Source organism: Bidens hawaiensis, unplaced genomic scaffold (assembly GCF_021521415.1).
Source record: "Bidens hawaiensis isolate Kalapana, Puna unplaced genomic scaffold, B.hawaiensis_p1.1 tig00000237_1, whole genome shotgun sequence".
Taxonomy (NCBI): Eukaryota; Viridiplantae; Streptophyta; class Magnoliopsida; order Asterales; family Asteraceae; genus Bidens; species Bidens hawaiensis.
In genome coordinates, this window is record NW_027491021.1 from 4,057,939 (window position 1) to 4,083,498 (window position 25,560).

Here is a 25,560-nt window from a genome sequence, read left to right on the forward strand (position 1 = left end):
GCACCAAAGGTAATCGCCACCAAATCTTGCGTAAGGAACAAATGGTTACAAAGGGGACCATTTAGCTTGCGTGGCGTAAGAAAAAGGATTAAGAAAAAATCCTCAACAATAAGGGAGTAGAGGTTACCATCAAGCTGTTAAGCGTCGCCCCCAAATATTCTTTCTTCTTGCATTATAAATGCCCTGCACTTTGAGAAATTAGGGTGCGTCGAGAGTGATAAATAATCGATATCGTATTTTGGGAGGCGTGAGCTTTTTCAATAATCTCATAACTACAGTGCAACAATTAGTTGTTCATTTGCCTATCATCTTCTTGGAGAGATTTATAACTCTTCATTGGCACCATCCACATCCGAACCTCATAAACTCACCACACTCAGATTTCATCATGGTTAATAACTATAACCCACATGATGAATATGAGGAAGAATTAGAGTTTATTATCATGGAGGCATAACAGCAGTACTATAACTATAGACAGTCACCACTCCATCGGTAGCCACAACTTCATAACCACAGCCAAGAACAAGTACCTTTAGGTCGATAGACGATATCATTGTAGGCGGTACCATGTCTATGCCCCAAAATCCCACTCAACCATCACCACCACAAATTTTGTTCATTTAACAGCTTCAATGGCTAGCGTTTCCTCCTATAGGTACCATGATATCAACTTCATCCCAACTCAAACTGTTAACAAAAGATAACCCTCACATACTTCCGTTGCAACTCCACCATTAACAACACACACAAAGCCTCGCCGATCTATGGTCTTTCCTCTCGAGTATATGCCTTTCATATACCCCGCATCAAATATCCCATTGTCAAGCGAAGAACCCCGTTTGGATACCCACAAGTACTAGATAAACCACACCAACAATACCTATATAGGCGTACATCACGTAAGACCAACTCCCATAAGCATCTAGACGCCTACTGTGAACACATTTTACCTTTTAGGGCTAGTCCCGTGGACCATACGGGTTCAGATACGTGAGCTAACCAACTTTAACTACAGCATCATATCCCGGGTACTCGGGTTGGTGGTCACAACTTTCGAATTATGATCCATCCTCATGTAGCAGATCACGTGGTTATGTAGATGTCATGATATTTAATTATGTTATGTTTATTTAAGTTTTGAATAAAGCCCAACGGGTTTATTGTTTTTGGTGTAGCGAGTCATAAGGAAAAGCCCTTTCTTCCCCTTTACTCGTTCCTTCATGTTTATTTATTTATAGAGCCTTATGTGCTCTTATCATGTAATCTCTTTGAAAATTAATAACACGTGAATCCTTTGTTGCATATTTGCTTGTTACTCTTAACCCTAATATGCTCATATACCAACAGATTTGGTATCGGACTACAACATTAGTGTTCAATTTCTGAAGATTGTCGGAAACAAAATTCCACCTAAACCCTAATTCACATGGATGGTCACACAAACCCTATGGAAAACCCTACTATCCCAATTCCAGTGTTTAAAGGTGAAGGCTACGAACACTAGAGTATTTGAATCAAAACAATTTTACGATCTAGAGATATCTAGGATCTGGTGGAGTAGGGTATTGAAGATAAAGATAAAGCTTCACCAAAAAAGGATGATTATGCTATGGCCATCATTCAACATGCTATTCATGAAAAACTTTTCTATCGTATTGCAGCTGCTATAACCGCCAAGGAAAAATGGGAACTTCTCAAATTGGAATTCCAAGGAGATTCTCAGGTACAATCCATTAAACTTCAAGACTTGCGCAGAGATTTTGAGAATCTGTGTATGAAAGAAGATGAATTCATTAGAGACAATTTCTCCAGGTTCATGGCTATTGTTAGTCTTAGACGATCATTTGGTGAAAAGGTAGAAGATTAAGATGTAGTTGAGAATATCCTACGTAGTTTACCCTAGGTTTGACTATGTGGTTTCCTCAACTAAGGTTTCACAAGATTTGTCTTTAGTGACATGAAGAGAGGATAAACAGATGAATGCCTGAGAAGCAATCAAAAAGTGAAGAACAAGAATTGCAAGTGATGTTTGACAGGGAATCAAATTGGGTCCCAATCCAATAATGGATCAAGAGGTCGAGGCAGAAGTCCTTCTGTAGGTAGAGGACCTGGAAGAAACCTTGACATATGCAAGGTACTTTAGTGTACGATATGCAATAAATTTGAGCACCTAAAGAAAGATTGTTGGTATAATGATGAGAAACATGTGAACATGGCTGCTGATAGTGAAGAATCTGCAAAAGAGAATTCAAATGAAGAGCCTAGCTTGTTTATGGCACGTGTACCTAAACCTCAACTCTCACTCATAATCAACTCCTCACAACCCGGTAACAAAACTAGTCTTTGGTTCCTTGATTCTGGGTGTTCTAATCATATGACATGAGTTAAAGAAAGTTTTTCTACCTTCGATGACAAATTCAAACTTGTTGTGCGTCTTGGTGACAAAAATGAGATCAAAGTTTAAGGGAAGGGAACGTTCAAGATTGATATGGCAGATGGAAGTTACAAGCTCCTAGATAATGTTTATCTTACACCCAATCTAGAGTACAATTTACTCAGTGTGGGGCAAATCATGAGAAAGGGTTATTCACTCTTGTTTGATGATGACAAATGTGTGATTAGATGCAAAGATAACAATATGGTTCTTATTACAGTTAAAATTGCCAACAATAACATGTTTCTGCTGGATGCCTTTAAATCTGATAGCAGTAGATCCAGCAACACAAAGATTGATCCAACTACCAAGTTATGGCATACAAGGAATGGTCATTACAATACTTTCGGTTTAAAGTTATTGCATGACAAGGGCATGGTACTAGGACTTCCAAGTACCAAAAACCTTGAATCATATGATGAATGTGTAGTTGGTAAAAAATCAAGAGAACTCTTTACATCTAAAACATGGAGAGCCACCAAGAAATTGGAACTTGTACATACTGATTTGTGTGGACCAATGCAAGTTACAAGTATGGGTGGCAACCTCTATTACTTATTGTTTATTGATTATCTTACACGGATGTGTTGTGTGTATTTTGTAACTAATAAGTTTGATGCCTTCAGCAAGTTTAAGTCCTTCAGCAAGATTTAAGGTCTGATTGAGGAGTAGAATTCTATTCAAATGAGTTCAACGTCTTTTGTAACACTAATGGCATCAAAAGAGTACTCACTCCTCCCGACACACCTCAACACAATGGTGTTGTGGAGAGAAAAAAATAGAACACTTATGGGGCTGAGCAGAATTATGTTAAAGCATAAAGGGTTACCTAGTTGTTTTTGGGCTAGAAGTGTAGCTATTACAGTATACTTGATCAATATTGCACCAACAAAAGCAAAGAAATTCCTGATCAGTAGGGATGTTGTTTTCCATGAAGATTCAAAGTGGGACTTTTCTAAGTCCTTAACAACTCAAACCTATGATATTATCTACATTGATTCATTTCTAGTAGAAAACAACCATGAACACACCAATGAGCCACAAAGTCCTCAAACTCCTCAAACACCTATAAGTGATAGCCTTGATTCACCTATATCACCTTCACCACAGACCTCACAAACCAACACAAATTCCTCTCAACCATTCAGTTCAAATACTACATATTCTCCCTCACCACCTCCCAAACTCCATAACCTAAAAGACGTATATACCCGTGCTAAGAAAATTGATGATCTAGTATATGATGAGCTTAATGACTTCTCTAGTTGTCAATTTTCTCTCACCGTTGCTGATCCACCAAATTTCAAAGAAGCTAATAGCCTTAAGGAGTGGTAAACAGCCATGACCAAGGAAATTGAGGCTATATAGAAAAAACCACTTGGGAGCTAGTGAATATGTCAGAAGGTAAGAATCTTATTAGGCTTAAGTGGTTGTTCAAAACAAAGAAAATGTCCTAAGGGTGCGATTTTGAGGCACAAAGCCAGGTTGGTTGCCAAGGGATACTCTCAGAAACATGGATAGATTATCAAGAGACATTTGACCCTGTTACGAGGTTTGAAACCATTAGTGTAGTCCTTTCTATTGCGGCTCAAAAGGGGTGGCTCATACATCAACTAGATGTTAAATCTGCTTTTCTAAATGGAGATTTAACTGAAGAGATATATGTTCAGCAACCAGAAGGATTTGAAGTTGTATGACAAGAAAACAAAGTCTACAAATTGAGAAAAGCCTTCTATGGGCTAAAGCAAGCACCTAGAGCATGGTATTCAAAGATAGATGAGTATTTTACTGAAAATGGGTATCACAGGAGTCAAAATGAGCCCACACTTTATGTAAAAATGATGGTCATAATAAACTTATGTATGTTTGTTTCTTGTATGTTAATGACATCATATGCACAAGCCAGTACCCTAATCTTGTTGCCGAATTCAAAAAGGGCATGAAGAATTAGTTTGAAATGACTGATTTAGGGTTGCTTAAATAATTCTTGGGCTTAAAAGTAAAGCAAACCAAGCAAGGAGTATATATCTCTCAAGAAAAGTATGCTAAAAGCCTTCTAAAGAAATTTGGAATGGAAGATTGCAAGGTAGAAGATACCCCAATGAATGCTTGTGATAAATTTATGTTGAAAAATATGGCAGACAAGGCAAATGAAGTGATGTATAGAAGTTTGGTGGGTGGTCTGATATACTTAACCCACACTAGACCAGACTTGAGTCATGTTGTTGGACTAGTTTCTAGATTGATGCATGTTCCCTCTAAATTGCATCTTGGAGCAGCCAAAAGAATTCTAAGATATGTTGCAGAAACATCTCATTTTGGGATATGGTATGATAGAGGAGCAGGCATCCAACTATGTGGTTTTACTGAGAGTGATTGGTCAAGTTGTGTAGATGATAGAAAAAGTGTCTTTGTCTATACGTTTTCAGTTGGCAGTGGTGTTGTTAGTTGGAGTTCTAAAAAAACAAGCCATTGTGGCTTGTCAAGCACTGAAGTTGAATATTTCAACCACAACTGCCACATGTCAAGCAATATGGTTGAGAAGAATGCTAGAATATTTGAGGTTGTCACAAAGTTGTGCTACTAATATCTATTGTGTCAACATGTCAGCCTAGATTACTGTAACACCAATCATCAACTTGCTGATATTATGAACAAAGCAATATCAAGAGAAAACTTCGTGTATTTCAGGCATCTTCTTAGAGTTATGGAGTTCAGATCAAGGGAGGGTGTCGAATTGTGATCCATCCTCATGCAGCAGAGCACGTGGTTATTTATATGTCATGATATTTTAATTAATTTTTGTTTATTTAAGTTTTGAATAAAGCCCAACGGGCTTATTGTTTTTGGTGTAGTGAGTCATATGAAAAAGTCGTTGCTTCCCCTTTACTTGTTCCTTCATGTTTATTTATTTAAAGAGCCTTACGTTCTTTTATCAGGTACTCTCTTTGAAAATCAATAACACGTGAATCCTTTGTCGCATATTTGCTTGTTATTCTTAACCCTAATATGTTCATAAAGCAACAAACACCAGCTGGATATGACGTACATTCGACTCATGATGCACGATTAGCCGAATTGCGCATGAGGTCAACAAATGATCAAACATGACAAAACACATCCGGTCCTTCGGGGACACACACGAATCAACCATACCAGGAAACACTACTCACGACACAATAAAAATAATTTGCGCACATTTTATAAATCATAACCTCTAGGAAGATTAAAATGGCCTCCACCATCTCAAGTTTGACAACACCTCCAACCCAGATGATCATGCCAACATTTTCATAGAAGCCAAAGGAGTCATCGAATAGGATCACCACGAAGAATACATGTTCCCAAGAACCATGTACCGAGCGGAGCAGTAATGGTTTAAAATCTTGAAAGTAGGGAAGCTAGAAGGTTTCCACAAACTCATCGCAAAGTTCACACAGTGATTCGGCCCAAAGGAACACACTAAGGAAAACGCATAAATCATACATCTAAGAAAGAGGAACCATGAGTCCGTTGAAGACTTCATGTTTACATGGTACAACTAGGAAATCTTACAAGTGTGTGTGTGTGTGTGTGGTGGGTGGGTGGTGTTGGGTTTCGTAGGCCTTTTGTTGGCCCGATTTATTATTTGAAGTCCAAAGGGCAGATGGGTGTAGGGTGGCCAGACCGAAGCCCGGCCCGGTTTAGATTTCTTGCATAATAATTTACTAACCCTAGTTCAGTCTCTATATAAACAACATTATGTACTTGTAATCTTTTGTCACTCAATAAAGATATACCTAGTTGCCACCCGTGGACGTAGGTCAGTTTAGACCGAACCACGTTAAATCCTCGTGTTCGTTTATTGCTTTCGTGTGTGTGTTCGGTTTCGTGTGTGCGTTTAATCCTAACAAGTGGTATCTAGAGCTTAGGCTGGATCACATGAAGAACACGGGAACCAGTCGAGTCGCCGCTAAACCTTCAGCCACCACCCTACCGTGTTAGGGTTCTGTTGCCACGGTTTTCTAATCGCCGTTAGGGTTTACGCTGCTGTTTCGCCGCCTCTAAACCTAGCCCGACGATCGCGACTATGGTTCAGTCGAGCAACGCATCACCATCGTTTGACTGCCACCAACGTTACCACCAATAACCTTTTCCGGTCAGATCGAAGGAGCAAAAGCCACTGACGACTAAGGTTCTTGTGAGGGCAGCCGCCACCAACCCTTGTGTCGTCGTTCAGTTTTGTCATCGATAGCCAAAAGAAAAGAAAAGGTGTGAAGGTAGAGAAATTTGGGTTAATTGTGTTTTGTTGGCAGAACTGAGATCCCACGTTGGTTTTTTTTTTCTTGGGTTTGAGAAGTTTGACCAAAAGAAACGAATTTTGCCAAGAACAGTTGAATCAAGATCCTATATTTTAAGAACCGTTGTTGAATCAGAAGAAGCATTAAAGAATCGGTGCCAACCGCGTTTATCAGTCATTGTTATGGCAGAAGACGGAAAGGTTTCGATACAGAAGTTTGACGGACAGAAGTTCGGTTGGTGGAAGATGCAGATTGAGGCACTACTTTGTCAGAAAGACTTGGATGTAGTGTTTGAGGATGGAAAACCAGAAAAGTTGTCAGAAGCAGATTGGAAGAAGTTAGACAAGAAAACTAGGGCTTGTATTACTTTTTCGTTGTCGGAAGATGTGACGTTTAACATCATGAAAGAAACCACAGCATGTGGTATGATGGAGGCGCTATCCAACATGTATGAGAAGCCTTCGGCAGCGATAAAGTCTATCTTATCCGAGAGCTAGTGACAACAAGAATGAAAGAGGGTGGGTCAGTTACAACTCATATCAATAATCTTAATTCGATCTTGTCCCGCTTAGTGTCAGTTGACATTAAGTTTGATGATGAAGTTCAAGGCCTCTTGTTATTATCCTCTTTGCCCGACAGTTGGTCGCAAACAGTGACTGCAGTTTGTAGTTCGTCTACAAATATTACTTTCGATGGGATTCGAGATCTGATTCTGGGAGAAGATTCAAGACGCAGAAGTTCAGGTGAATCATCAGGCAATATGCTAGTCACAGAAGGTATAGGTAGGGGAAAACAGCGAGGCAGTGGGAGCAGGAAGAGGAGTCAGTCTAAGACTCGTAAGGATATTGAATGTTGGGGTTGTAAAGAGAAAGGACACTTCAGGAATCAGTGTCCGAATGGTAAGAAAGAGATGAACGTTACAGAAGACGACACAGATGACGGGGTCAGTAGTGATGAGGCTTTGGTTTGTAGTGTTGTGAGTAGCGTTGATGCTTGGGTAATGGATTCTGGTGCATCGTTTCATGCCACTCACTGTAGTGAAACGATGAAGAATCTTAAATTTGGGGATTTTGGAAAGGTTCGACTAGCGAATGATGATATTTTAGAGGTTACGGGTATGGGAGACGTTGATTTGATAACTTCAGCCGGTACTTCTTGGACTTTGAAAGACGTGAGGGTTATTCCAAGTTTGAAGAAACGTTTGATTTCAGTTGGGCAGTTGGATGACCAAGGGCACGATGTTAAGTTCGGGAATGGGCAGTGGAAAGTAGTCAAAGGGAATCTTGTGGTTGCTCGTGGCACGAAAATGGGTTCATTGTATATGGTCGGCATGTCATCGAAAGGAGTGGATCCAGTTTTGGTGAAAGACAAAATCCGGTTCACAGAATCTCGTGGGCAGAAGAAGGTTCGTTTTGCAAGTAACAAACCCAGAGCCAAAGTGAAGATTCAGGATGAACGAGCTAGGAAGGTTAAATCAGTTGGGGGACATCGTGACAGTGGGAGCACAGATCGTGTTTCAGTTACAGTTCCAGGTCGACAGTGGATTAAGAAAACCAGTATTCCAGCTGTAAAAGTCTCTCCAATGAATTACTTGCTGAATATGGAGAGTGTTTGTTCTCAGGTTATCTCAGGATCCGGTAGTTCGTTACAGTGGGAGCCGGTAGGGACAGAGAACGGGTCAGGGGCAGTTTCAGCCATGACTGACGTGTTGGAGCTCCGGGGAGCTTCAACGGGCCTTCAGGTTAATTGATGAGAAGGCGGGTGGCAACTAGAAGAAGTTTAATGTTCAGATTACAGAAGTACAATCAGGAGTGCAGACGAGAGTACTCAAGGCCTCCGAGTGGGAGATTGTTGGGTTTCGTAGGCCTTTTGTTGGCCCGATTTATTATTTGAAGTCCAAAGGGCAGATGGGTGTAGGGTGGCCAGACCGAAGCCCGGCCCGGTTTAGATTTCTTGCATAATAATTTACTAACCCTAGTTCAGTCTCTATATAAACAACATTATGTACTTGTAATCTTTTGTCACTCAATAAAGATATACCTAGTTGCCACCCGTGGACGTAGGTCAGTTTAGACCGAACCACGTTAAATCCTCGTGTTCGTTTATTGCTTTCGTGTGTGTGTTCGGTTTCGTGTGTGCGTTTAATCCTAACAGGTGGGGGTTAGTCGAGCTCAAGAATGACGGTTTCATCTAGAACGTCCGCGATGATGTCCTGGTATGGAAGTTGCACGTCAAGGAGGATTGCCGAATATAATGGGCGAATTAATGACTATTGCACAGCCGTATGTCCGAGCAGAAAATGCAGTCACCATATTATCAACAACTAGAGAAAAAGAATGTGAAACAAGATCGAGCGGAAAAACAGCAAGAAGACAAATACCACAACAACAAGCAACACCAACAAACAAACAAATGGACAAGACCGCAGATTATCCTATCTAACACATACTCAAGACATGCATGATGATATATAAAGACCATCGAACATGACAAAAACAACGAGATCATTTGTCCAGCTATTACACACCATGGGTTAACAAACTAAACAAGACGTAGGGACAAATATTGTGTTGGGTTTAATCTTGACGGGTCAAGTTGGCTCATGGGTCATAAGTCCTTGTTTGCATGGAATAAGCTAGTCTCAAGAGTTCACTGAGTTGCATGGCTGGAATTCCGAAGACAAAACATTTTATTTTATATGTTTTATGGTTTATTTAGTAATAGTTTTAGTAGTTGGACTTCATACTATAGTTTAACCGAGTTGGTGGGATAAAAACATTGGAAGTCCACTTTTCTTTAGTAGATTAGTTTGTTTTAGTCTACGTTGAATCCACATTTTAGGTGGAATTTATTTGTTTATGTTAGGTTATGGAGTCCATGTAAAGGCTATTTATAGCCTCACTTTTCAACCTTATCACTTTCAATTACTCATTTACTCATAATACTAATAATATCATCTTCTCCTTTCATATTATATCTTCACATGCTGCATACATATACGTGTGCTTGTGTGTGTTAACTTGGGGCTTGAACCAAAATTTGGTATCAGAGCCTAGGTTCGTGAAGATTGAGAAGCTTACGTAGATTGGTTATATGTGAACCAAAAACGGTTGTGTGAACCAACGAAGGAGAGAAACGATCTACGAGATCGTATGGAGAGCTAGAGAAGAACTATTTTGTGTGATTCAAGAAGAATCGACCTGTGTGACCATGTGAAGAACGAAATAAGAGAAGAAGAATCTGTGTGATTCAATTATTTTGTGTGAATCTGTGTTAACGAAAAAACTATGTGAAGATCGCATCTTGAAGTCGTGTGAAGTTTTAAGAAGCTAGTCAAGAAAGTTTTTTATATTTGTGATACGAACCTGAGAAAAGGTCTTGTGTAATTGTCCTTTGAAGCCGTAAATAAGGACTAAAGTTTCAAATATTTGGAGCAAACGTGGAAAGACGTGATGACAGATAAAGGTGGTTCGAGTGCGATCATGCCAACAAGTAACAAAAGCAGCATTCCGTTGCAATGTCCGAAGTTATCGGCAACCAACTATACGAGTAGTTCAATGATGGTGGAATTGATCCTACAAGCATAAGGTTTGTGGGAAACGATTGATCCCATAAAGCGTCCATTGATGAGAAGAAGAACTTGATGGCAAGAGTGTTTATGTTTCAAACTTTACCCCAATATGTGGTACTTCAAGTGGCGAAGCACAAAAACGCAAAGGACATGTGGGAGGCACTTCATGTACGGTATTTGGGAGCTGTCATAGTTCAGAAGGCAAGGATTCATACTCTAAGAACCGAGCTAGAGTTGTTGAATATGAAAGAAAAGGAGACAACTGATGAGTTTTCGGGAAAACTGAGTGAGATTGCCACAAAGTTCAAGAGTCTTGGGTCTAACTTGGAGGATGAGGTTGTGGTAAGAAAGTTATTAACTTCTGTTCCTAAAAAGATTTTGCAGATTGTTGCTTCAATTGAGTAATATTCGGAGTTAGAAATCATGTCCCTTGAAGAAGCCATGGGTAGGTTGAAGGCTTATGAAGAGAGGATTAAAGTTCATGATGAACAAGACGATGATCAAGGAAAGTTGTTGACAAAGGAGGAATGGGAAGAGAGAACAAGGCATGGTGAGTTTGAAAGACAAGGACGAGGTCGCGGTCAAGGTAGATGTCGGTGAGGTGTTGGTAGAGATCGAGGTGGCCAGTTCCAACCAAATGAAGACCGAAAAGAACAAGGTATGAGTTGAGATAAAAAGCACATTAAATGCTACAGTTGTCAAGAGCACGTGCATTATGCGTGGGAGTGCCCAAAGAATGAACCAAATGAAGAAGCTCTTAATTTAACTATAGATGATGATGATGATGATGATGATGATGATGATGATGCTTTATATTGAAGTTGAAAACGGGTCAAGACATCAATATTAGGGGGTGGATGTTGGGTTTAATCTTGAGGGGTCAAGTTGGATCATGGGTTATAGGTCCTTGTTTGCATGGATCTAGCTAGTCTCATGAGTTCACTGAGTTGCATGGCTGGAATTATGAAGACAAAAGCATTTATTTTATATGTTTTATGGCTTATTTAATAATAGTTTTAGTAGTTGAACTTGGAATTTTAGTTTGACCGAGGTGGTTGGATAAGAACGTTGAAAGTCCTCTTTTCTTTAGTAGATTAGTTTGTTTTAGTCTATGTTAAATCCATCTTTTTAGGTGGAATTTGTTTGTTTCAGTTAGGTTATGGAGCCAATGTAAAGGCTATTTATAGCCTCACTTTTATTCAATAATTGTGTGCCTTTTGTTTTACTTTCTCAATCTTATCACTTTCAATTGTTCATTAACTCATAATAATAATATCATCTTCTCCTTTCATATTATAGCTTCACATACTACATACATATACGTGTGTTTGTATGTGTTAACTTAGGGCCTGAACCAACATACTGTCCACCGAAGATATAAAATTTTACCTTACAAAGGCCACTCAAATCTAAAGCCAAACCAGATAGCAAACGATACCGCGACCTCGATAAAGACGCATGCCATGATACGGACAAGTGTTGGAACTTGAGAAAACAATTTGGTAAGGCCGGGGAGCAGTGTTTTAAAACCCGACCCGGCCAGTCGAACTGGTCCGACCGGGACCCGGTCCCCATACTGGGTCGGGTCTGTGTATTTGGGCCGTTTCGAAAAACGAGGCCGGTCGGTCCGGACCGGTTGACCCGGTAAAACCCCATTTTTCATTAAATCCAAAATAAAATGTGCATGCCGGGATTCGAACTTGGGTCATTTCGAATATAGAAGCTTTAATAATTACCTATAAGGCAACCAACCAAGCTTAATTGATGTCTCTGTTGATCAAACATATATCATATATATTTAAAAAACAATCTGTAACATATAGATAAACATTAAAATTTGTTATTTTTATTATTTTTTGTTATTATTATTTTTTATATGTATATGAACTATATATACATATAAATACATATATTTAAATTATTTATGACGTCATCCGGGTCAAACACCGGTCCGCCCTTCTAAGTCGGTCCGACCTTTGACCCGGTAAGGTGTCCGAGTCGACGTCTGGGTAGGGCCTGAAAACATTGCCGTGGAGGCAAGGAAGTTAACACATTTAGTGAAGGGCCAAACACAATTAAAAAAAAAAGTTACCTAAAGAAACCAATAAATGAACTGAACATGCTTTGCAGAAGTTACCAAGAGAAGCGCCAAAGAGATGTGAACCGAGGCTTGAAGCATGGATGGAACGACCTTTGATTTTCCCCAGTCCAAAGAGAAAACAACAATTAGAGGATCCGGTAATAAAATCTGCAGTTGGCAGAGATTATAAAATAGGACGGATACTCCTGGAGATACGAAGAACGCCTCTTCAATTCCAAAGAATGTACGAAGAAATTAAGAGTCTACTCGAGTTAACACATGGGGGAAGTGATATGATTCTCTAGGGAATTAGTCAAACCAGTTGGACAACTTGCATTGCCAAAAACTTTTAAGCCCGTTTAAATTGTTTCATAGTGTTTTAGGTAATAAATTAAATCAGTTTAGTATCTTATGTAAAAATTTAAAACTAAAAGTGAAATTGACATAAGATGTAAAAATGCAATTACTTTATATAAATTTGATTTTTCACGTTTTAAAGTACTGCAACGAGACGATTCAGCGTGTTCGTGTATACTTTACAGTTTAACTGCCGCAACACATGTCGTAAAACTAGGTTATCATTTAATTTGACACGAAAGATTATAATAACCTTATCCGGTTATTTGCTAGAAATTGACTTCTACAGATTTGTTGAACTTGTAATTTCCCAGCGATGCAACGTAAAAACTTTATACAGCATGCATGATGTGAATCGATCAATGATTTGGCCAAAGAAATAAGATAAGAACTTGAAAGAAATTTAGAGGGTTTTCTTCAGTATACGATAATCAAAGAAGAGTCCCTTTAAATAGGTGAATACATGGGACTTGACTCAAAAATCAAGCACAAACTATCAACTAAAGCACGTGGAATAGGGCGCATCCACCTCAACCAAGATTAACGGGCTGACCCGTATGTTTAACTTTTTTAAAATGTATTTAATGTAACAAATTAAATTGGTTTGGTATCATATGCCAAAATCTAAAAACTAAAAGCCAAATTAACATAACTAAAGCACGTGGGATAGGAAGCATCCCCGTCTATCGATCAATTTATTACCGCCACACATTCGAAAACAGAAAACACACAATTAACCCATGACAATTACGACCCAGCCCCATGTATGCTGATCCGTACGCGCAACTCAGTACATTTCACAACAGTGTGAAGTTTACTTACACAAAAGGTGCTCTTGTGTAAGCGAAAGATAATTAGGCCATAATGTGCTATAAGGTTTTCTGGCGTTTTACGATATTACAATTATTCTTTTTCGGTTTCTCTTTTTTCAGTTTGGCGGTGTCATCATCCGTATCTGGGAAAACGAAAATACATAAGTATTATTACAAATCTGTTGCATATGTATTAAGAAGGCATTTTAGAGAAGTGTTTAGTATGCACCTTGCGAGCGAGGTAGCTTTCTTTTTACACGAGTTAACTTTGAGCTTGGTGTAGTCGAAGATAGAGCAGGTGTTGTTGAGAGTATGATGGTAGTGGGTAGAGCGGTTTGAAATACTTGGTTGATGATGAAGCGAGCTGAACTTTTGAAGCTAGGTATAGCTAGCTCAAGTTGAAAGATTCTTGTTTGCCCTGTCATTGAGTGCAAAGGTTCTGGCATGATGTTCGGGTCTTTGTAGCCTTGGTCAACAACCATGTTGATGCACTCGGTTTGAAGAAGCGATGCCATTGCCTCGTCGAAGAAGATGGCTGATGCTGACTTAGTGTGATCAGTAATGGTGACAATGACACAATACCTGTTGTATGTTATTGATAGATTAGGAATATATAGGAGATCAAATCATGATTTTGTGAATGCTATTGATATGGATTAGATGATACTTACATATATCTCGGTTTCAAGATGTCACCATGGTCTGTACATGCCATTATATCTCCTCGAGGCTTCAACTTTTTAAGACATTCGGTGCATCCTTTGTAGTACCATGAACGACGTTTGTTTATTTTTGTGATTGATGCAATGCATGTGAATCTAGTTCCCTGTATATATTTAATTGAACATGTAAATAATTGAGTTGAATACATGTCTCAAACTTTCATTCAATTGGAAGGAAAATGAAAAATAATTTGACTGTTGCAATGTTTTGGTATTATGTATAGGGCATCAACATCAACTTGTATAATCTAAGGAAAAAAAGCAATATTAATTTCATAATCAATTATGCCGAACAGCAAACATGCCACCTCACTGATTCACTGGTTGTACCAGTTGGACCGGAACGAAAAACCAGATGACGCCAGATTTTTGGGCTGTTTTGGTGGTCTTTAAAAGCTGTTCTTAAGACTGCTCCAATAAATCATTTTCATGGTCGTAAATGATATTTTGTATAAAGATATGAAGGATTAATCTTGAATATTAATAAAGTTAAAGGTTTATTATGTTATAATTTAGTTATTTGAATTGTAGTAGGTTTAGGAAAGGTATGACTTGGAGAGCAAGTTTAGTGTGTCTATAAATAAGGTCTAGTTTATTAGTTTTATTGGTGAGAGTTGAGAAAGAGTTAAGAGAGAGTCAAGGAGTCTCATCTCCATTACGTTTGATAAGTTCGTGAAGTTCGTTTGTTAAGTTCGTTTGATTATATGAAAAGAGACGAGAGTTGTAACCTCAATATCTCATGTTCGTTTGATTGATAAGTTCATTCGATATGACTGTTTGATCCGTCTGGGCCAACAATTGGTATCAGAGCTTAGGCTCGTTATTTGTAGAAGTTCATTTCGGAGGGTTGCAAGAATCGTTTGTTCCGAGGAAACAAGTTACAACCTCTCGTCTACGTCACAAACTGAAGAGGCCGGTTTCTTGTTTCTTATATTATTTTTCGTTGACCAAGAATTTAAAGGAGTAATAATATAATTTTTTTGGGAGATCGAAAATCACAAAAAGGTCCGAAAGTTTTTTTTTGCTTTGATTTAGTCACCAAACATACACCACACTAGTTGGTTTGCAATTGATATTGTGTGAATTAATTAACACAATTATTTGGCTTGAACGACACACAAAGTTTGAAGCAGTCTATTTTTCTCTTGTTGTGGTGCTTTGGAAAACTAACTAAAAGGAGAAGTGATTAATATTTTGTTTGTTGGGTAATGAAGAATGCTTTTGATGATTTAAATTAAAGTTTGTGAGGTTTGATTATTTATTGGAGATTGGTTTTGAGATTGGGAATCAATTCCAACTAGAATAGCATACAAGAAGTAAAGATAAGAAAGAAACGATGATGATTGGAGAACTTCCAGTATTGATGAAATCGAACTTCAAAGTATGGTCAACCAAGATGGAGGGATTTCTGAAAGAGTATAGTTTTTGGGAAGTTGTTGAACCTACAGTTGTCGTAGCTGTAGATGAAAGGAGATGTACACAGTGTTGGGGTTCATATGTTAACCCCTACCGGAAGATATCTTGGTACAAGTTGGCATACTTATGAATGATAAGGAAGTATGGCGTGCTTTGAAGATTCGATTTCTAGGAATTGATTATATACGAAAAGTAGAAGATAAAAAAGCAGCTCAAGAAGCCGATGAGAAAGAAAGATTGGATGAGATCGTTGAGAAGGAAAGGTTGGATGCTATTGTTCAAGAAGAACAAGCACGTAATAATGAAGCTCGGGAAGCTACAGAGAATGAAGAAGCTTTGCAAGCTGTTTTGAGAAGTGAAGGAAAAGAAAGGTTGAATGAAGAAAAAAAAGAATTTCTTCAGAAGAAGAAGAAGAAGAGAAGATGGAGAATCTTAAAGTATATTTTTATGACTCAAACAACCTTGAAGATGAGAAAATTGATAAGATAAGTGAGCTGAAAAGAAGCAAGAAATATGCTGATGATGATGATGAGAGAAAGGATATTGTACTGAATGAAAGCAATGATGCAGCTAACAGGTCTGTAGATTTAGAAATGTGTCAACAATCGAGCATTTGTTGATGAAAATTCAGAACCGAATGAAAGGTTGAGAAGAATTGTCAGAATGGAAGGCCTAGTAGCGTCTGATAAAGAAGAAATGAATAGCCCATCTTCAAGTTGATAAGCACAGAATGAAAAGAAAAGTGAAAAAGAAGAATGTGGAGAATGAAATGATATGTGAGATCAATGTGCATGGTCTGAACGATGAATGTGAAGAACTTGTTAAACAACTGAAAAGAAAGGGTAAAGATGAACCAATAATTTAAATTGAAGAGTTGAGAGCGTTATTGGGAATTCAAGACCTTGGAGGTACAAGAGAGATGAACATTTCAAGATTAAGGGGGTGAATGAAGGATTAATCTTGAGTTTAATAAAGTTAAGGGTTTATTATGTTATAATTTAGTTAATTAAATTGTAGTAGGTTTAGGAAAGATATGTCTTGGAGAGCAAGTTTAGTGGGTTTATAAATAGAGTCTAGTATATTAGTTTTATTGGTGAGAGTTGAGAAAGAGTTAAGAAGGAGTCAAGGAGTCTCATCTCCATGCACATTTGATAAGTTTGTGAAGTTCGTTTGTTAAATTCGTTTGATTATATAAAAAGAGTCGAGGGTTGTAACCTCAATATCTCGTGTTCGTTTGATTGATAAGTTCATTCGATGTGACTGTTTGATCTGTCTGGCCAACAAGATACAGAGTGGAAGATACTTACAGTGTGATGTTTTGGTATTTTTTCGAGCACTTCTGCAAGTGTTGCTCTATTACTTTCACTTCCATTGTCCTTATTGCCTGACATGCTGCGTTCGATTGCCGTGTTTTCCCCCTGGAATCTGGAATGACAAGCAAATTAAATGAAATATTGTAATGATATGCTAGAAGGATATGAGTAGGACCTATAGGTAATATTACAAAACAAAGGAGTCATTACTTAGCAGCTATAGCCTTTGCTTGCTCAATGTTTGGATCAAGATAAACGTGTGTTGCTGATGTAGATGTTAGTTGAAGTGCACCTGTTATTAAAAGCTATGTTAATACGAAATTTATAAGACATGAATGTTGTATTTTTGTGTTTTTTTCCGTTGACCTTCGTTTTCAACAACTTCCATTGATGTTAACGTTGCTATAACCGAAGAGGATGCATGCATTAGAGCATCCTTATTGAACGAAGTCGCAACCTCTCCCGACATAGTGGCTTCGATAACTTCACCGCTGGGAAAATGTTTAAAGATAAGTGGACGTGCCAACTACTATGTTACATTCTGATTAGGTGATGAAAGAAAGACTTACCTTGGGTCTTCAAGTAGTTTTATCTTTAAACAGTTTTTGTCTGATTGGATGAAAGTGTCAATTATAACTTTTCCCACATAATCTAAAAAGGACAATTAATGTTTGTCAAAAATGTGATGAATACGTATGCAAGATTGGAAGAAACTAGAAAGTTTACAAACCTGTTAGAAGTCGACGTTTGTTAAGGCGTGCTCGTAAGTTCTCATATGTGACAAAGTTAAAGTAATGTGAAGGAAAACCGTCATCGAGTATTTGAAGAAATGTTGCGGCTTTACCAATCCGAATAATAGCACAATGAAGAACAACCTTCCCAATGTATTTGCAACTCTTACATATATAGTTGGTAACACGATAACATGACTGAAGTGTGATTATAGTGTCGAAGTGTTCTACGTCTCGCAGATCAGAAACAACTTGGATTGCATCTCCCTGTTGGATTAGTATATGTTACAAATGTAAAAAAAATGAAAAAAGTAACTTCGCAAAATTTGAAGCTAATAGAATGATACATACGTTTCTATCAACAAAAAGGTACCAGCATTCAATCTCAGTTTCAGGGGTATCCATCTCCTAACTACCCTCACCTCAATAGGTCCAGCTGCGTCGCCAGGAGAAATATCTCTGCAATACATTATAGTATGTGTGTTACAAAATGTAGCCAACAATGCATCAACATGTGTTAAAGAAGATTTTTATTTTATTTCTCGGGGCTATAGCCTATAGGGAAATCTTTTGTGCTTGTAGATGGTTTGGTTATATGTTTGTTAAAGAAGATAAATCGCAAGAGGGGTAGCACCTAGATATAAAAAAATGGTTTCTTTATAGCACCTAGAATATATATATATATATAGGATCAGGATCATGAAATAACTTTTTTGAAATTGAGAACTATGAGAACCATTTTGGACCACAAAAAACCCAAAAATAAAAAAAATCATAAAATAAAAAAAAACACAAAAATAAAAAAAGTATAAAAACCAAAATTCTTATTTTATCATCCCGGTTTCATTAAAAAAAACTCGGTTTAGCTAAATTATATACACATATGTATAATATATACATATATGTATATTTACATGTTTTTTTTGTACACATGTGTATAATTTAAGATAAATGATACTATACATATGTGTATATTGCGTAACTAAAGATTATATAAAATTATACATATGTGTATAATAAGACGTTTTTTTTTTGTTTTTTTGTATTTTTTTTATTTTTTTAATGAAACCGGAATGAAATATAAGAATTTTGGTTTTTTAATTTTTTTAAAATTTTTATTATTTTTTGTTTTATGATTTTTTTTAAAATATTTTTTTAAAGGTGTTTTTAGTTGTCCAAAATGGTTCTCAAAGTTCTTAATTTGCAAAGGGTTCTCTTAGGATCCTTACCCTATATATATATATATATATATATATATATATATATATATATCACCACACATTTAATTAAATGATTATAGGATATGTAGCTGAGATTAAATTCAATTAAAATAAATCAGGAGAGAGAATAAGTATTTCTGATAATTACACAAGTTTAAATGTTAGTTACACATGTGTAATAAGTCGACTCGTGTAAAAAAATACTGTAATTTTTTTTACGTTACTTACATTTACGTATTACATATGTGTAAAAAAATTTAAAAAAAATTGTTACGTTGAGTTCTTAAAGACCAAAACAAATTTCCAAACTAGCCATATTCTTCAGTCAGATCTGTCCAAAACACTAACTGATCCGACGGAATTTTGAACCAATCACGACGCGCCACGGTGCCAAATGATCCGTCGGATCCGACGCTTTAGCCTCTCGGCCGACCGATTAGCTTGAAGATCCGTCAGAGGAAAAGACAGTCGGATCCGACGGTTCAGTTCATGCTTTCGTCGGATCCAACTGTTAAATTTGTCCTACGAACCCTAGATTTTTCAAGTTGGGGGTTTTTGATTATGAGTTCTAGAGTGAAATTGAACACTATGGTTGTGTTCTCCTCGAATAACTAATAGATTTTTACTATTGATTTGCTTGATTTTGTGAAGAAATAAGAAAGATGGAGATGGAGGTTTAGGGTTTGAGAGGTAGAATATGAAGAATTCAGTCGGACCCACTAAATTCAGTCGAATCCGATGGAATTTTAGGAAAGTCGGTCGAGTCCATCAAAATGTTGACACGTGGCGCGATTTTAAAGGTCCAAAATTTCAAATCGGATAAAAAATGGTTTTAGTCGGATCCGACGGAATTTTTTGGCTAGTTTGGGTATTTTGTTTGGTCTTTGGCTATATTTGAAAAACCTTGGTCTAAAATGGCCATTTTGAGGATTTTCCCTATATATATTTTTTTGTAGAAAGTGTAGGAAGACTTAAAATAAAGCACTCCATGTAAATATGATACTATACTATGCAAACTAGTAGGCCTGCAAACGAACCGAACGTTCGGTGAACTGTTCATGAACTGTTCGACGGGATGTTCGTTTATGTTCGTTTATTTATTAAACGAACGAACACGAACAAAAAAATTGTGTTCGTTTAATTAAACGAACGAACATGAACACATGTTCCGTTCGTTCATCTATGTTCGTGAACGTTCGTTTATGTTCGTTTATTTATGTTTGTTTATTTATGTTCATATATGTATTAATATAAAATAATTAATTATTATCTGGATGAGTCATCTAGTTAAAGGTTTTATATATATATTTTTTTTAATTTGTGTTCATTGAAGTGTTTTCATTTATGTTCGTTTATGTTTGTTGTGTTCACTTACATTTGTTCATTTATATTCATTTATGTTCGTTTATCTTTGTTCAGTTATGTTCCCTTAAATTAGATTATAAACAAATGAATATAAACAAACACAAATGTTCTTTTTTTAAATAAACGAAAAGGAACATAAATATTTGTTCAATTAAGTGTTCGTATTCGTTTAAAGTTAAATGAACGAACACGAATATGCCCTTGTTAGTGTTTGTTCGATTCGTTTACATGCTTTCATTATTCACATTGATGAATACGTCGGTCTCAATCTCTAGGTTCTGTTGATTTTATTTGTGTTGCTTGTGTTCGTGAACACATTCATTTTCTTAATGAACGAACATGAACATAAAATCTCGTTCGGTAAGTGTTCGTGAAGCGTTCGTGAACACGTTATTTCCTTAACGAACGAACACGAACAAGACCTTGTTCGTGTTCGTTCGGTTCGTTTACATCCCTACAAACTAGTATATTATACAGTTTTTTAGCACACTATAGATTTGAACCATCAACTACCTTGTTCCAAAGGCTTAGATCTATTGTTAGGCTTCTTAAAAAACTATACATTCTTTCACAAGCTAAATACATTCTTGATCTTCATTGAGTCAACATGATAAACTTTAAACATGCCACCACACTAATGACTAGCCCGGTTCTGATCACTAAATTGGATGGCACACCTCTACCTGCTCCCACATAATATCACAGATTTGTAGGGGCTTTACAACACCTCTTCCCACGTAATCGTTGAAGAACGATGGAGAAAGAAGAGAAAAAAAAAACAGGGAAAGAATATCTTATTTCATCAGAATGAAAAATTACAAAACTATATATATATAAACTAACATATACAACGCATATGTTCACATCCCCCTTCAAGTTGGAGATTGAGAAAACCTCAACTTTCATAATAGTGAGTGAAAATGAGACCCTAGTAACCTCTTATGACAAGGAACCCTAGATCCTGTCAGAGTAAATGATCGTCAACATGGGCGTTCTAGGGTGTTGTAGATTTTTATCCAAGACTTGTATCATTTAATGATGCCATGTGAATCGCTAGAAACATGTGAAGTGTATGGCTAACCCAATAAGGAAAGTTTCATAAGGGGATTGAAGCAGGCTACCATGAGACAAAATATCTTCTTTCTAAAGAGATTCGATTCGGAACTATTATATGTTTAAGGTTCAATATTGAAAAATTTTCAAAGGTTTTCCCTAACTTTGTCCGTGTCAACAAACAATTCAAAACAGTATAGTAGGCCTCACATTTAACAATTTTTTTGGTTGTAGAGTTGCATGAAAAGTATAGCATAAAAAACCAAGTGACTAACCTTAAGGGTATAGGTGGTGACTGGATGAACTCCTGCATCATTAAAATTTCAAATTTTTAGAGTGCGAAAACGTTTTAACGAGAAATGCGAACGATAATATTTAATTATTTATGTTCCTATCAAGTAAACAACTCATGCCCAATAATAAACCATTAATGCAATACACATGTAATATATATTATAGGGCTCAAACTAAATATACCTTATTATGAATCCACCGACGTTTTTTTGGATGACCACTTTTTCAAAGGTGAATCCACCGACGATTTTTTATGACCATTTCTTTCAAAGCAATAATGCATGTTTGTCCCCCCTAAATAGTATTCACAAACAGTATTCTAACATTATAAATAGAGTGTATGTATAACGAGTACTGGCATCCCAAAAGATATTACATTCTCACTTTTCTTATCCCCTGTCTCTTTATCAATTAAATAATCTTGTTGTAATTAAGAGTAATATCATAACACGTTATCAGCACGAGCCGCTTATATCCTAACCAAGAAAGGTAATAGACACAAAGGTATCTACATAAGCATCATAAACATTTCTTTAATTATGTACATTAGATATATATCTATGCATATACATATACTAACTAATATACTGAGTAATATCAATAATGTGTATAAACATTGTTATTAAAATTTGATAACTATTTTAGAAGTTAGATTTATTTACACTAACAATTCTATTCTTATTATTGTGCATACTAATTATATATATTTTATAAAATAAACTGTATTTAATATCTTATTTATTATCTTACTTTAAAATAATTAATATTATATATTATATATACATACACACACAAACGGTAATATTACCGTTATAAACGGTAATATAACCGTTATAAATGGGTTATAAACCTCCACTATAAATAACCAATCATTAACCCCATTTCATTACAACAAACATTCTTCTTATTAAATTTATCCAAGATAAAATTCTCAAAATGATTCACCCGGTTTTGATGTTGGTCACTATAATGCTTATACTACTTCTCATTCTAATTTTTAATCTCCCATCTGAAGAGTTCGGCATGTTCTTTTTCTTTTATATGTTTATAGCTCTACCAATGTATTGTATCTCATTGTTGATTGATATATATGGATTCTAATATTTATCTTATTATTTGCTCTATTATGTTTAGCAACAAAATGTCAAATATAGCAAAACTCGAATTCCCAGCACTCAACATTTCTGGAGAAAATTATATGTCTTGGACAGCAAATGTCAAAAGACATTTAAAATCTATGGATGTGTTAGACGCAATCCAAGAACACAATGATTGCTATGACCAGGATAAAGCAAGAGCTGATGTTTTCATCCATAAACATATTGATGAATTGCTACAGCATGAGTATTTTAATTATGATAACCCATATATGATATGGGAAGATTTGAAAAGCAGATTCGGTCATCTAAAGGAAGTTTTACTTCCTACTTCTAGAGATGAATGGAACAGTCTTAGGTTCCAAGATTTTAAGAGGGTAAATGATTACACCTCTGCTTTATACCGAATCTGTTCAAAGCTAGAATTTTGTGGGTATCCCGTAACAGAGGAAGAAAAGTTAGAGAAAACTTTCTCCACGTTTCATGCATCAAATATAAACTTGCAAACACATTATCGTTTGCAGAATTTTAAGAGATACTCTGATCTAAATGCATTACTCCTTGTAGCCGAGAAAAATAATGAATTATTGATGAAAAATCATCAATCTCGTCCCACGGGTTCACTAGCAATACCAGAAGCACATGTTGCTCACAAAAGTTCTCATAAAAATTCTGATCATAAATGGGAACAAAGTCGAGGACGAGGCCGTGGACGTGGACGTGGTCATTTTGACAAAAGGCATTTTAATGATCGTAAGCATCCATTCAAATGGAACAATAACTCTTACGGTCGTGGTCGTGGCCGTGGTCGTGGTCATAACCAGAGAGCCAATAATTATCATGTCCCACACAATACCAATTCCAACCACCAAAATAAATGGAATGAAGCTGGTAGGTCCGAAAACAATGGCACTTCATGTTTTAGATGTGGAAGTACAAACCACTGGGCAAAGGCTTGTCGCACAGCTCCACATCTGTGTGAACTGTACCAAGCCTCTCTAAAAGGAAAAGAGAAAGAAGTAAACCATGTTGATAACTTTAATAATATCAATGCTGAGCTGAGCGTTGAAGACTTTGGGATAGAACTTTGAAACAAAGTTGCTTGACTATTATAATTAGATGCAATTATTAAGTGTGTTCTCATTATCTTTAATTATGTAGTTTCTCTTCCATGTACTACTTGTGTTCCAATTAAAGTTCTTATTAAAATATCATATGTCTTCGTTATACACTTATTTTTTTTTTCTCTTAATATTTTTCAAGATTTAAAATGAAAATCACCGGAGCACAAGATCAAACAAATGAAGAAGATATATGTATAGCGGATAGTGGAGCCACGCATACTATACTTAGATCTAAAAAATATTTTTATGAACTGAAACCAACAAAAGGGATCATCAATACAATATCAGGTCCTACAAACTTGATAGAAGGAGTGGGAAAAGCTAATTTAGCATTACCAAATGGTACAAAGCTCAAAATAGAAAATGCTTTATTTTCCCCAAAATCAACAAGAAATTTGTTGAGTTTCAGAAACATATATCATAATGGATATGATACTCAGTCAAGGACTGTTAGTAATGAAAAATATTTGCATATCATAAGCAAAGATCAAATATTGGAAAAATTGCCAATGCTCCATTCTGGTTTGCATTATACATATATAAATGTGCCTCAAGCACATATGGCAGTCAAAGAAAATTGTTGCGATTCTGGTATCATAAACTTATGGCATGACAGATTAGGCCATCCAGGATCCACAATGATGAAAAGGATCATTGAAAATACACATGGGCATCCACTGAAAGGTCAAAAGATCCACAAAATAGATAAAATGCCTCAATGTACATCTTGTTCTCTTGGAAAATTAATTACAAGGCCTTCGCCATTAAAAGTCGATAAAGAAACACCAATGTTTCTTGAAAGAATTCAAGGTGACATATGTGGACCAATTCATCCACCATGTGGACCATTTAGATACTTCATGGTCTTAATAGACGCATCTAGCAGATGGTCTAATATCTCTTTATTATCGACTCGTAATGTTGCTTTTGCAAAATTTCTTGCTCAAATTATCAAATTACGTGCACATTTTCCGGATTATACCATTAAAAGAGTAAGGCTTGATAATGCGGGAGAATTTACATCACATGCTTTTGATGATTATTGCATGTCTGTGGGGATTGTTGTAGAACACCCTGTTGCTCATGTACACACACAAAATGGCTTAGCCGAGTCGTTGATCAAACGCCTACAGCTAATAGCTAGACCATTAATAATAAGGACAAAACTCCCTGTTTCTATTTGGGGTCATGCAATTATGCATGCTGGATCATTAATCCGCGTAAGACCAAGTGCAAATCATAAATACTCTCCCACACAACTTGTTTCTGGAAATGAGCCAAATATCTCTCATCTTAGAATTTTTGGTTGTGCTGTGTATGTTCCTATTGCACCACCACAACGCACAAAAATGGGTCCCCAAAGAAGGTTGGGAATATATGTTGAATATGAAACATCTTCCATCATAAGATACCTTGAACCTTTAACAGGTGATGTATTTACAGCACGTTTTGCTGATTGTCATTTTAACGAGACAATGTTCCCAGCATTAGGGGGAGAAATGAAAAAGCAAGAAAGGGATATATCATGGTGTGTACCATCATTGTTACACCTAGACCCAATATCAAAACAAAGTGAAACAGAGGTTCAAAAAATAATACATCTACAAGAAATTGCAAATCAGTTACCTGATGCATTTACTGATATAAACAGGGTCACTAAATCTCATATACCAGCCGCTAATGCTCCA

General features: G+C 36.6%; 1 protein-coding gene across 1 annotated transcript; it reads right to left on the minus strand.

Moving 5' to 3' along the window:
- Positions 1-13,374: 13,374 nt before the first annotated feature.
- LOC143604537 (uncharacterized) lies at positions 13,375-18,179 on the minus strand. Its single transcript, XM_077081001.1, has 9 exons — positions 18,071-18,179; positions 17,719-17,986; positions 17,558-17,639; positions 17,355-17,479; positions 17,199-17,280; positions 16,983-17,100; positions 14,209-14,363; positions 13,767-14,119; positions 13,375-13,680 (listed from the first exon to the last, which is right to left on the minus strand). Exons 1-9 carry the CDS (start codon positions 18,122-18,124, stop codon positions 13,595-13,597), a joined length of 1,323 nt encoding a protein of 440 aa, XP_076937116.1. The 5' UTR covers positions 18,125-18,179; the 3' UTR covers positions 13,375-13,594.
- Positions 18,180-25,560: the final 7,381 nt, after the last annotated feature.